Source organism: Trachymyrmex septentrionalis, unplaced genomic scaffold, assembly GCF_001594115.1.
Source record: "Trachymyrmex septentrionalis isolate Tsep2-gDNA-1 unplaced genomic scaffold, Tsep1.0 scaffold134, whole genome shotgun sequence".
In the NCBI taxonomy this organism is placed as follows: Eukaryota; Metazoa; Arthropoda; class Insecta; order Hymenoptera; family Formicidae; genus Trachymyrmex; species Trachymyrmex septentrionalis.
In genome coordinates, this window is record NW_017304482.1 from 719,803 (window position 1) to 734,373 (window position 14,571).

Sequence of the window (14,571 nt, forward strand, 5' to 3'; positions counted from 1 at the left end):
AAGAAATATATGTGCAATTTTTTTTTTATATTCAAGAAAATATTTTTATATTCAAGATTCTGATCAGCAGAATTATCTCTCTTATTATTACTATTCGTGAAAATAATGTTTTCAAGTTATTTAGTGTTCAAAATTTTATACATACACAAATGTATTTATACACACACACACACACACACAGACTTTTTAAATTATCAGGATTTATTATATTAAAATAATTTAATTCGACATATGTAAAGTATATAAATGTTAAAATAGCTTATTCGCACACATAAATATAGATACATATTATACATTACTAATTGAATTTTATTAATTTTAATCAAATATTTAATATTTAAGAACATATATTTAAGTAGTGCAAGTGTATTGATTAATGATATATCTTTGATCTTACATTGGATGAAAAATATATTTCTACCCTCACATATGTATAAATAGGAAAAAAAATGACAGATAGACAATTATTCATAATATCTCACTCTCTTTCGTTTCATCGCATATATATGAAATATTATTTTATGCTGTAACATATATAACAAGCCATTTTTTACGTATATACATGCGAGCGTGCGTTGTAACATGAATACTCCCTCCGTATATTTTTCTATTGTACGTAAACAGACAGGCGCCATTATATTGGAGTATGTAATCAATGTATAGTTTCGACTTTTTTTTATTCATATAATACATGATATATAAAAAAATAGCCTTGTCGCGATGAGATGTGCTGGATAACGTGTCTATTTCACTAGAATCATATATCATTGACGAATATATTTTATCAAATTTATGTCGGCCAGCTGACAATATCAAACACATAACCTCAAATGCACCATGAAAAGGAGAGTGTGTAAAAGAATCCTGCCTACGGCAATTCGATAAATTTCAAGGATGTATCGTTAATCCGCTGTTTAGTAAGCTATAATAATCGCCAATTTGAATTGCCTACTTATACGTGATATGCTTCTGACAGCTCTGCCTGAATCTACTTCAGAGTCACACTTGCAAAGCGATTCAATAACAAAACTAACAACTGATGAGGAAACTGAGGTGCCTCCTCCTCCAGGAACAGAACCTCTACTCCCGATTCCTGCCCTCGTGAGTTCGCCAGAGAGAGAACGTGAACGAAGCGATCCTTCCAGCCGCGATAAGAAAGAACGAGACAATGAATACTCAGGAGAACGTCAATCGAGAGAACGTCGACGAAGCTTCAGCAGGGATGGACATCGCGACAGGTAGATACAAGAAAAGCAAATCTTATCTCACCAAATCCTTATTATGATATAAAAGATAAACTGAATTAAAAACAATAAAATCAATAGGCTCTAAAGAACATTCTAAAAAAATAATAAATAAAATGCCAATTTGAGTCGACACTGGTTATTAGTGTGTTTTAATTACCATTTAATTTAACCATTTATTCGAAGTGAATATTATTAAACGTATACGTTACGACCTACGATCAAGATCCTCTTCAGTACAAAAGATATATTAAAATTACTTATAGAAGCATAAATAAGCTCAATAGATTTATTAAAGTTTAGAAAGATGTGCTACCTCAATCTTCTCAATCTAATGTATATAAGATTGACTATGATAATTGTGATGCATCGAATGTTGGACAGACAAGTAGATGCCTAAAAACGTGCATAAATGAACATAGGAATCATATTAATAGAAAAACGATTCAATATTCAGTTATTACACAACATCGGATGGACTTATTTCATGATTTTAATTGGTACAACGTACATATTTTAGACAAAGAGCAAAATTCTACATAAAAGATTGTTATCAGAAATGATACATATTAAAAAACAAAAATAAGATCTGAATTTACAAAACGATACACTTTCTCTTGGTCCGTTATATATTGATCTATTTTCAAAGACGTAATGCTTCCAATCTATATCGTTTATACTTTATTTATTATTTATATTTTTACTTATTTTCTTTGTAAGTACGTGTTCTGTTATTTACCGTTTCTCTCACTTTTTTATATCTGTCTTCCAAACAGTTACGTCGTGTCTAATATCTTTAAAATTTGATTTCATATAAGTGAACTAAAATTAGTTTTTTACTGTTATTTATATTAACTTTTTAATTTATTCACATTTGCTTTACACAGTAAATGGAACAGTTTAATAGAATATGTGCAACAAACCTTATAAAAACAGTTCAATCTTGACAGTCGTGTAAGTTTTTTTGTGTATAATCTCATGTTTGCAATTTTTTTTATTTTTAAACTCTTAGGTCGGTTGTGTTTTTTAAAATAAAATATTTTTCTTTTTAGTTAACTTAGTAATTTAATGACCAAGATTAACTCGGACATCACTACCACGTTTTTTCTCGCTTTTTATGTTATTGGTTTATACTCGTATGTGCTACCATTATGTAATTTTGTTAATATATCTTTTGTATTGAAGAAAATCTTGACCGTAGATCGAAACGTATACGTTTAATATTCACTTTGAATAAATGATATTAAAATACACACTAATAACCAGTGTCGGTTCAAATTGGCATTTTATTTATTATTTTTTTAGAAACTGAATTAAGTTACACATTTTGTTCATTTTCCATAACAATGCAGAAGCGGAGAGCGTGGACGTAGAATTGAGAATTTACGGCCATTGAATCACAATCGAAATCGATCCCTGTCGCCCAGACACTCCCAACACGGCGAATATCCATCGTCGAGTGCGGTGTTACCTCACTTAATGAACCCACCTCCTTCTAAGAGCTATCAGGGTCATTTAGCAGACGATGGACATTATCCACCTGCTATGCATTATGACAGTGGAATACGTAGATCTAATGAAGACCGTGCGGGTACTCCAACGGTAAGAGCAGAACATTCTCTTTACATAAAGAGAACTTTTTTATACTTGAACATTTCTATTTATTCGTCGCTGCACATTTCTGCAATATTTCAGGTCGACGAACCACATTTGCACGTTCCTTCATCTGGCAATCAACCACCATTACTGCCTTTTCCACCAGGTGAAGAGCGCATTCCACCACCAAATTATAATCAGCCGCCGCCAAATGTACCTCCGCATAATCCTCCGCTTTTGCCGGACCCATATATGAGTCATCGAATACCGATATATCCGCATCAACAGGGATCGCATTACGGACCACCAAGATACGATAGACCTCCTTACCAGCAACAAGGATATCGACCATCTCAGCCGCCTCGAAACTATAATGGGCCACCAAGAGGACCAATGAGAGGACTGCATCATAGTAAGCAACATTTATTCCATTCGATACAAATATATAGCTAAAAAAAAGAGATACATATACTTTAAATACAAAAACATTTACTTCCTGAAAGCACTTTTCATTGCATTCATTTTTGAAAAGTTTTGTTATAAAAGCAAAACACTTTAAGCCTATTTTACAATGTGTTCTTTGCTTCCTGTTTCTTGCTTTTTACGTTTTACTTTTTTCCTTTTTTTGCAACCGTTTTATCAACAATTGCATTTCTTGCTACGTATTTCCTTTTTCTTCCAAACTTTTATCTCGGACGACATAAAACAAAAAACCGGATAAGAAGCAAAAAGACAAGAAGTAAAAAATAGCAAAAAGCAGAAAACATAAAGCACATTGTAGAATAACCATTACATACAAGTAAATACTTCAATTTGACACTTATTTATTTGTACTTTTCGAAGCATCTTATAAGAATCTTATATATTTTGATGTTGATTTGAATTATTTCATTTCTGTTTTTCATTTTAGCATTTCATTTGTATCTTGTTTCAGTGGGATATCGAAATCTGCAACCACCACCACCTGGATTGGGTAGAAATATACACAATAGAAATCCGCCTGGGTAAGTTAATTTTCCAGTAATTTTCCTTGGTTAGTAAAGATCAATACAATGTTATTAATATACATTTCATTCTTCAGAATCATTGACGATCCATTGGAAGCATTCGAGCGAATGCTCCGAGAGAAGGATGAGAGAGATCGACGTTTAGGGAAACATAGAAGAAGAAGCAGAACGCGATCCCGATCACGTAGTTACAGTCGATCTAGATCACGCTCTTTTGGTCGTAGATCGCCTTTTGCGTCTCGTATCAGTCGATCTCGCAGTCCGCCGTCGAAGCGGAGATCAACAAGGTCGCCGTTACCACTCCGACCTCGTAGTCGTACTCCAAAACGTAGATCAAGAAGTGGCAGCTTCTCTATCAGCAGGTACTTCTGTAGTTTTAACATGCAAGGTTTATTTAGTTATTATTATTATTATTATTATTCTATTCTTCAAGTTTTATCTAATGTTGCAGATCTAGATCGTATTCTCGTAGTCAGTCGCCGAGACCATCTCCATCGAGAGATAGAGATAGAGAAAGAGATCGGGAAAGGGACAGAGAGAGAGACCGTGATCGTGACCGTGACCGCGACCGCGACAGAGACCGTGAGCGGGATCGAGATCGCGACTTATTGCCTAGATATCGATCACCAGTCAGATCACCTCCGAGGTATGCTTCGCATAATATTCATCATTATACAAAAGACATCTTGTAAAATGCATTCTGAATACGTTTATCATTCTACAATAAGTCATTACCTTAACTCTAAATTTTAAGGGGATTCTAAAGTCGTCTGTATTACTTAGAGTTCTTAATTTTCCAGAAAAATAAAACGAGGAAAAAAACCTGAATTTCTTATGGTTTTTTTCTGAAAAATACGGACAATTTTTTTAAATGCTCTTTTAAAGTGTTCTTAATTTTCCGGAAAAATAAAATCAAGAAAAAATCTTGTATTTTCCCAATTTTTTTTTTCGAAAAATGCAGAAAAATTTTTAAAAATACTCTTTTATATGTTCTTAATTTTCTGAAAAAATGAAATTGAGGAACAAAAAATTAAATTTTTTCCTTTTTTTTTCCAAAAAATATTCTTTTAATAGGTTCTTTTTCGCAAATATTTGAATTTAATGATAGAATGTCGCTTTAAATTATTTTAAATTATTTTTTACAAATAATAGAAGATTTATCTTCTTTAGCATTATTACATATATGACAGATTTTTCGGGTTGATTGACTGTAGGATGGAAAAATTCTCGAGTCTAGAAATATTTTATGCAGCAACCAAATAACATATGAACATACCTGCAAACTTTGTCATACGGCAATACGTACGTAATAACATTCTTATAAGAAATTTGTTTTTTTTTTCCGGCATTATACTTCAGCATTGAACTTCTTACACGGTTTGTTTTGCCTCTTTTTTTTTTGGACATTGGAAAGAAAACGGTAAATATTTCGGTGTAGGAGGTTCAATTCTGGTATTATGATTTCTTTCTTTAATTAATATTCAATGTTTTTAAACAGGAGAGAAAGAGAGAGAGAAATTTATTTAAATTTTTTTTTTAATTTCATAAATGATCATGACAGAAAACTATTCATATATGATTTATTTCTTAGAATTCTTAAAAGTAAAAGAAATTAACAATTTAATGAAATCATTGACATAAAGAACAATAAAAATATAATTACCTTGGAAAAAGTTTGTAAAAATATGGTAAGGAAAAAAACCAGAAAAAACTGAGTTTTTTCTCAAAATTTTCGAGAATTTATTCAGACTAAGAACACTAGTATTACCGACTAAATCATATAATTTTCATATAACAATTACTTTTTTCCTCTCTTACTGATTTGAAAATTCTTTTCCAGAATTAAAGTATACGCATTAATACGTGTCTATATATATATGAGATGGAGTCTACGCTGAGAATGACAAAAAATTTCGAAATTTTACCATTTCTTAGTCCAATATAGCGCTCCAGAGCTATCACGTCCTGAGAACATTTACTTCATATAAAAAAAGCTATGTACAGGGTTGTTAGCAGTCAAGGAAATTAGAGAAAATCGAGAAAAGTGAAAGCTATCTAAACTTTAGATGCTCCATAATTATTTTATTTGCTACTGAGCATATCTAAAGATAAACTTAAGGGAGCTAAATATAAGGTTTGACTATGAATATGGACAAAAATTTCAATAAAAAATGTGCAGAACGAAGATATATGTATATCCGTCATTTCCCGTAATTTATTTGTTATTTAGTCATCATGGTATCAGTAGTTGTATATTTAAAGTTTACAACACACTGCAAGTATCATATTATTATTTACATTTGCAACTTGTTCAAGGTGAATAATTCATTGAATATAAATAGTTTTTATTGTACTATTTATAAAATAAAATATTTTAATATTTTTCTTTGTTTCTATTCTATTAAGAATCTTTCAGGTGTTAATCAGAGAATTTTTTCAAAAAGTGACCGGGAAGAGTCAAGAAAATTTTTTTTTCTTTTTTGCTAACAACCCTGCAATCTGTATTTACGGAATAATAGTCTACTAGTAGATTGTATAAAGAAATAGCGTGGAATTCTTAAAATTGGACTTAGATGTTTAATGAAATAATTAATATAACATAATTGTTATACGAAAATTTATGTGTATGTGTGGCATGCGTGAGATATTGATATAGTGATGTGTCAATGATATGTAAATCATCTGCGTATAAGTGCTATTTACAATATACCTAATCGTCTTTAGAATTCCCTTAAGCCATAAGAAATGACTAATCGTATAAATAATTAGTCTTCTTACACATTCGACTGTGATTGGCCAATTTCTCACGGTTTAAGACTTAAGCTTAAGTTATGACTTATTATAGAAAGCCCATTAATGTATTACGAATGGTTTAATTTTTCAGATTTCAAAGAGAGAGAGATCGTGAGAGAGATAGACCGCGATCACGCGAACCTCGAGATGGATATAACACTTACTACGGCGATTCACCGGCTCATGATTATCCATTTCGTGATCGTGAACGTGATTTACCGCCTAGGGAGAGACCGCTGCCGAGATATCCTATAGGAAGAAATCAGCCATCCCAACATATACCGCCATTAATGCCGCACCTAGTCACTGGAGGTCATCCACCACCGCTTATGTCATTGGGACCTTCACCTACGGACAGGAAAGACTATTATGATTCCTACAACAGGTATTTTCGCCTCAATAGTACTTTCATTCATGTACACTACGTTATGCAGATAATCTACCGACATGCTATTAGTTTATTTATAAACAAACAAGCTTCGAAACTATGGCTAATGAATTATACAAAAGCGACATGGTATATAAATCAAATTATCTTGTTAGCGTGAAATGCCGACGTACTGAAACAATTCTGCAAGTCATTTTGACAATGCATATACAAGTTAAACATGCAGTTACATTGCATAAATTTGATAATAAACATTTCTATGTTCCATCCAAGTTTAAAAAGAATAAAGATTATCCTTTTTGTGTGTTACGAAGAATATAATGTTGCTAAATTAAAAGATTATTTTCTATGCATACAGTATTTTATATACATATATATTGTGCACACATTTGCTTTATATGTATATGTGTGTATACACGCGCGCGTGCGCATGCACACACACATACGATATGACAATAAAGTTCGATGAATGTCATGAGAAAATAAACATTACTTAATTAATATACCGCAAATGTAGGTGGAACAATATAGGTAACTTGGGACAGCATGTATTTTTGTTAAATTTAATTGTGGCATCCATCCATGAGTCACTAAAAAAAACTTAAACTTCCTTTAGAGACTCGTGGATGGATACCACGATTAAATTTAACAAAAATACATGCTGTCCCAAGTTATCTGCACTATCCCAAGTCACCTACGAATGACCTTTATTGTCTTCCAAAGTAATACGTCCTAAAGACAATATATTTCAGATAACGTTCAATTTGCGAAAACTCTGTAAAAAATCATCTTTAGATATGGCCTTAAGTTGTCTTGTCACACCTCAAACACAGAAGTCATAATAATATTATAAAGGCATCGTTATGATCTTAATAATTTTAAGTTTATTTTTATATATCAAATGAAGTCATGATGATGATATTATGATTTAATTATAACTGCGTTCTATCTGGGGTTCTGATTCAAAACATATACAGTAATTCTTGAACTAGCATTGCATTATCATTTGAATCACTTTCTCTACTCCTCTAATCTTGCTCCATCAGATTTTTTTTGAGCTCTAAATTAAAGGAGAAGATAAAAGGGACTGTTACAGACATTTCGAACATTCAGAATCGATAACAAGATATAAGACGATATATCCAAGGAATAATTTTCACAAAATTTTCACAATAATGTATAAATGTTGTTAGAAGTGTATTGTCTTTAGGAGGAATTACTTCAAAAAATAATAAAGATCATTTGTATATTAACTATGTGGTGTTTATTTTTTCATAACATTCACCGAGCTTCACTTATTGATACAGAGTTCTTAAACATAAAAATTAAAATAGAAAAATTACAAGGATGGTAAATAATAAAGTACAATATTTTAAATCTTTCACACCTTCTTTCTGCAAATATTTCTTTTTCCTTTAGTTACATTTAATTCTTTATAATTTTTTAAATTATTATTTTTTATTCTGCCCTAAATAAACAATTTTAGTATCCATAAGTATAGAAAATAATTGAAAAAAAGATATATATTTTTCAAACATACACATATATATTTGTATATACAATATGAATACATGTAATATGTGCATAAAGTATGTACGGATATATGTGGAGTTTTTGCTATATATCAAATTTATGCAGCTTATATATTTATATAATATTTTAATTTTTACAAGAATGATATATTGGATATTGTGTGTGAATTTATTGTGTTTGATTAACTCTTGTTTCATGATTCGATTGTACAAATTAATATATTTTTCTTTATATATATTGACTTGGAGGAAAAGTTGTGCGGTATTTTGTTAGCTCAAAATTATATATATAATATCTTTGTTAAAAATGATCAAAATTTAAATTTACAAAATGTTTTAAAGCTTGAAATCTCTACTTTCGAATGGTTACTATATTTTTTGAATTTATGTGAGTTTTGTAATTTTTATATATATCTAGAAAATTGAGAATTGAAAAAAGGGAATTTTTCTTTTCACTTTGTAGGTCTGTTACGTGTCAAAAAATATTTGCGAAAATTTTCGACTATCTATATCATGAAAGTTTGGAGTTTTCCTTACAAAATTGTTTTTTAAAAATTTCTACGATTTCTTGTTCTTGAGTTAAGTACATAAAAAGGAGCATTCTGACTTTGATTGCTCATAAACTACATTAAAAATCATCGTACTGCAATTAAACAAACAGATTCTTAAAGCTGAAACATTACTTTATCGAATAATATCATGCTAATTTTTTTAATGTAAAATATATAGAAATTTGAGTTAAAAATGTGATATTACTATATTATATGTGATATTCCTTATAACTTCATTATGCAATGAAAAAAAAGAATAGTAATATCACATTTTTAAGGTTAAATAATAAAGAGCATACAGCCACGACAAAGGATGTAAATAAGTTGTATATTTTTTAAAAATTTTCAAATAAATAAGTAGACGTTTCGGTCAAGATTTGGGACGTTTCGGTCAAGATTTGAGGACCATCCTCAGTACAATAAAAGATGATATTAAAAACTTCTAACTAAAACGCAAGTCAAAAGTTAAAATAGTGATAAATAGACTAAAAATTATATGATATTCGCAAACGCAATAGTTCGTTGAAAATTACATAACTTTGTTCTTCTTCGCATTAATATAAAAATAAAAATAAGAGTAAGAGTCTTGTGTCAACTGTACTAAACTGTTTGTCATTATTCTTAAAAAACGATGCAACCTTCATGACAAGATATGCAATTACCCAGTTCTATTGTAAAACAAAAATACAAAGGAAGAATTAATTTAACCAAAATATATTTCCTTTGTTCTTTCTGTAAGCACAATTTATTGAACAATAAAATTTTTAGCAGCATAACAAAATTATGAAAAACAGATAACTTACACGTATCTCAGGGCATGAAGACTCATTAGTACATCAAGATATGTAATACGTTTAAGTATTAATTAATTTTATCGTCCTAATACTGACAAAGGCCAACAACCATGGTATATTTATATTAAGGAAGGATAAGGAAGGGGTAAAGAAAAGAAAGGAAGGAGAAAATGTTAGGAGTGAGACTTAAAACTATTTTCAATAAGTGGGAGATAGACTTCGGGGAACCTTTCAGTATCGCTCTGTTTGTTTAAACCATTTTTTTGCACTTTAATATGTATCATTTCTGCAACCAATCTTTTGTAATAGGAACCTTCTGAATCCAATATCTTTGCATTTTCCCAATCCATCTCATGGTCCTTCTCCAGTCTGTGGCATGTGATAACCGAATGGGAGCTAGCAAGTTTTTTCAAATCATTCATATGTTCTTTTAGACGAGTCTTTAATTTTCTTTTGGTCTGACCAACGTATGATTAATTGCAATCCTTGCAATTAACTTGGTATACAACATTCGAAAATTCCTCTTTTTTAATCTTTTTTTTTCCGTTTTTATGAACCTATTCATGCTGTTTCATAAGTTTGTATACCAAATCAAATTGAAACTTGTTTAACGTTGATTTGAATTTCTCAGAGGTTCGCTTAAGGTACGGAATAGTAAAGAATTTTTTGTTTATGATTGACGTATCCGCGTGGAAATTAACATTATGTTGTTTAATGACATTAAAATTCTTTTTTACTGACCAAATTTTAATTCTGTTGTTTATCGCAAATAAAAATTGCAACGGGTATCCGTTACGTTGTAGAGTGGTGATTAAGGAACAGATGTTGTGGAATTTTGGATGAGAAAGAAATAGAACTCTGTCCAATAAACCAATCACCACACCTCTTTTGTGTGAGATAGGTTGATTCGAATAAAAATTCAGATATCTACCCGAGTTTTTAGGCTTCTTATATATATCAAAAATAATTCTCCCTCTATCAATCAATAGTTTGACGTCCAGAAAGTTTATGCCTGTGTCATCGCCAAAATCCACTGTAAATTTGATGCGCTCATGGTACTCATTGAAAGAATCTAAAATGCTGGTAATGAGATTATTCGGAGCCGCAAAAACGATATCATCCACATACCGAAAATAAAAAGAAATGTGCGTGGTGAGTGTATTAAAAATGTCATTCTCCAAATCCTGGATCACTACATCAGCTAAAATCGGAGAAAGAGGAGATCCCATGGGCAGATCAAAAATTTGTTCGTAAATATCGTTATTAAATTTAAAGAACGTAGAATTTAAAATGATGGAGATGGCTCTTTTAAACTCAAGATAGGTGATAGAAGTATTTTTACAAATCAAGTCCCATCTACTCAATACATTCTTTAACGCCAACTCCTTAGGTATATTAGAGTACATAGACACAATGTCAAAGGAAAATATACGATAATTTTCCTGCAAAGGCAAGCCATTGATTTTTTTAACCAACTCGAAGCTGTTTTTTATATAACCAAAATTTTTATTTAGACTTTTGTCAATGATATCTTTTAAATAAACCGCTAACTTGTAGAAGGGACTATTGATACAACTAACAATCATTCTTAGGGGGATACCCTCCTTGTGTACTTTTGGCAGCCCATATGATCTCGGTAGATCTCCATCGGAAACATACAATTTTTTATATACCACTTGATCTATAAAACCCTTTGATTTCCAAAATGTTAAAAGCGATTGTATTGCCGTAGTCAATTTGTTGGTAGAATCTTTTTTTATCATTCTGTAAGTATTATTATCTGAGAGAATTTCATATATTTTATGTATGTAGTCATTCAAGGTTAAAATCATTGTGGTGTTGCCCTTGTCAGCTCTAGTAATTAAAAGATTTGGATGATTAGACACAAAAAGCTTGAGTTCATTCAGTCCAAAACTTAATAATTGCGTATCTTGTCATGAAGGTTGCATCCTTTTTTAAGAATAATGACAAACAATTTAGTACAGTTGACACAAGACTCTTCCTCTTATTTTTATTTTTATATTAATGCGAAGAAGAACAAAGTTATGTAATTTTCAACGAACTATTGCGTTTGCGAATATCATATAATTTTTAGTCTATTTATCACTATTTTAACTTTTGACTTGCGTTTTAGTTAGAAGTTTTTAATATCATCTTTTATATACTGAAGATGGTCAAATCTTGACCGAAACGTCTACTTATTTATTTGAAAATTTTTAAAATATATACAACTTATTTACATCCTTTGTCGTGGCCGTATGCTCTTTATTATTTAATCTTTGTAATTTATTTGAGCCACTTACTAATAATTTTAAATCACATTTTTAACTCAAATGTGCATATATTCTATTTTTTTAAAAATTGGCAATTACACTACTTGATAGAGCAACGTTTCAGCTTTAACAATCTATTTTATTAATTACAGTACGATGATTTTTAACGGAGTTATGAACAATCAAAATCAGAAAGCTCTTTTATTTAATCCGCGTGTAATTTGGTAACAAAGAGTTGTAGAAACATTTTTTAAAAACGAACTTTTATGAAAAACTTTAAGCTTTCACGTCAAATAGTCGAAAATTTTGAAACAAATATATTCTGTATATAATTTCGAGCTTTTTGCTACAAAATTCCGCAGAACTTTTTCTCCAATCCAATAGCTGTAATGTATTTATAAATACTGAAGAGAAGACTGAAGAAAAAATGCGTTTTAGGCCTTTCATACTTAATACGCTTCTATATCTGAAAAGTAAAAAATATAAGAAATCGTTATTTAATTAATTACTTAATTTATTTTTAAGACAGTATTGACATTATATTTTGAACAATAATGAGATAATAAAGTATGTTAATGAGAGTATGATTTATGAGCACAGTGAAATTTTTACTCTATATAAAATTTTTTGTATTTTTTTATGTATTTAATTTTGTTATAAATATCTGTTTGAGCACGAGCGTAGCATGATAGACGGCGCGCGAGTCTATTATGCTAGGGGAGACTCGGGTTCGATCCCTGATAGATCAAGAAATTTTCATGCGCTTGTTGCTCCTCTTCGGTGATCTTGCAAACCACCAAGAGTATCTATTGCCAAGAAAACCTCTTGAACTGCCGTTCGGAACTGGCATTAAATTGTAGGTCCCGTATGTTTGTGTACAACTTGCGTGCGCACCATCGGCATACGTACGAAAAGTAAGGTAATTGTCCTTGTTAATGTGCCTTTTAGCCAATTTGCTTATTACTGAATTAATTATTAAGTATTGTAACTTCAATTTTATCTGCATGCAATCAATATCGATTTTTCAATTATTTCTTTTTCTTATAATATTTCTTTAATCTAAAAAGTATTAATACTTTATAATTATTTGAAATAAAAATAAAAAACATGTTTTTGTTCCTATTAGCGAGTCCTTCAAACGGCAATAGCCCTATTAATGTGCCCCCAATTTATGTATCTATTCGCATTTGACTCATTTTAACATATAGTTACAAGTAATAAATTTAAGCTAATTGTTTAAGTTAATATTATATAAATTATTATTTTAATTATACTTATCTTAATTATACTTATTTCAATAGTATACATTCGTAACAATGTTCTCAGTTTCAATACAGGGTACATTAATAAGGACAAGCTTAACATTTTGCGGTACGTATTAATAGATTCCTCATATCTTTCGAAAAGTGTTTAAAATATTTTAATAGTTAAAAACTAAAATATTATCTTTGATATCATATATATTAATAATTTAATTTAATAAAAAAAAATTTTTTTTTATTTATTCGTGCTAGTTTTCTTTATGGCTTATTGAAATACAAAAGCACATTAGCTGCGTTCAGCAGAACACGATAGTTTTGCAACCGTTTTATGATTCTCTAATGAGATAGGACCATTCCTTTTGATTTAAAAGCATATCAATCAGCGTGAAGAATATTTCCAACAGTTGCAAAATAAACGTTCTACGAACACAGCCATTAATAGGGACAGTTACCCTAGGCCTTGTACCGATTTTGGAATGTTGCGCCATCGAATGAAATAGATCTGTTTGTTTTTTATATCACGACTAATAGCGAATTCGGTAGACCACACTAGTGCGTACTGAGTGCGAACTTTTTCAGTGCCACGCATTCAGCTTGTGCACACTGTTTCAGTGCGTTAAGATTGTCATATTCGACAAAAATGAAAACTGAGCTAGTGTAGTGCTGAATTTATATTCGAATCAATCGAATGAACCAAATGAGTTCAAGAAATATTGCACTGACGTTTCTGACAGTGCAATTTGGCATAGCACTAAAGTGGTTCTGCACTCGCACTATGTCAAAGCAGCACTAGAGCGGAGTCAGTGCATGTGTGCCGAATTCATTATAAGATTGTCGATTTTTTTAAATATACATGCGCCAATATCTACGCATACATCACACAGATATACACGCTCATCCTTCTCTCATACAGCGCGCGCGCGCGCCCACACACACACACACACACACAGAGAGAGGGGGGGGGGGGAGAACACGTACCTGTCAATATTAATGTATGCTAATTGCGAATAGTATCTGTCTATATACATAAAATTTTATTTAATTATTAAGATATATTGTAATAATGATGAGAGAAAATAAAAATTTTAATATATTTATATAGCTATTTATATATATTATATATATATATAT

General features: G+C 30.6%; 1 protein-coding gene across 1 annotated transcript in view; it reads left to right on the forward strand.

Annotated features, from left to right (window-relative positions):
* LOC108757233 (E3 ubiquitin-protein ligase RBBP6) overlaps positions 1–14,571 on the forward strand; it is a 29,879-nt gene that overhangs the window by 7,677 nt on the left and 7,631 nt on the right. Inside the window, 9 exon segments of the mRNA XM_018501682.1 lie at positions 977–1,238; positions 2,597–2,846; positions 2,940–3,252; positions 3,775–3,844; positions 3,922–4,209; positions 4,299–4,493; positions 6,732–7,025; positions 12,863–12,901; positions 12,903–13,034. Of these exon segments, the coding sequence (XP_018357184.1) occupies positions 977–1,238; positions 2,597–2,846; positions 2,940–3,252; positions 3,775–3,844; positions 3,922–4,209; positions 4,299–4,493; positions 6,732–7,025; positions 12,863–12,901; positions 12,903–13,034 (1,843 nt within the window).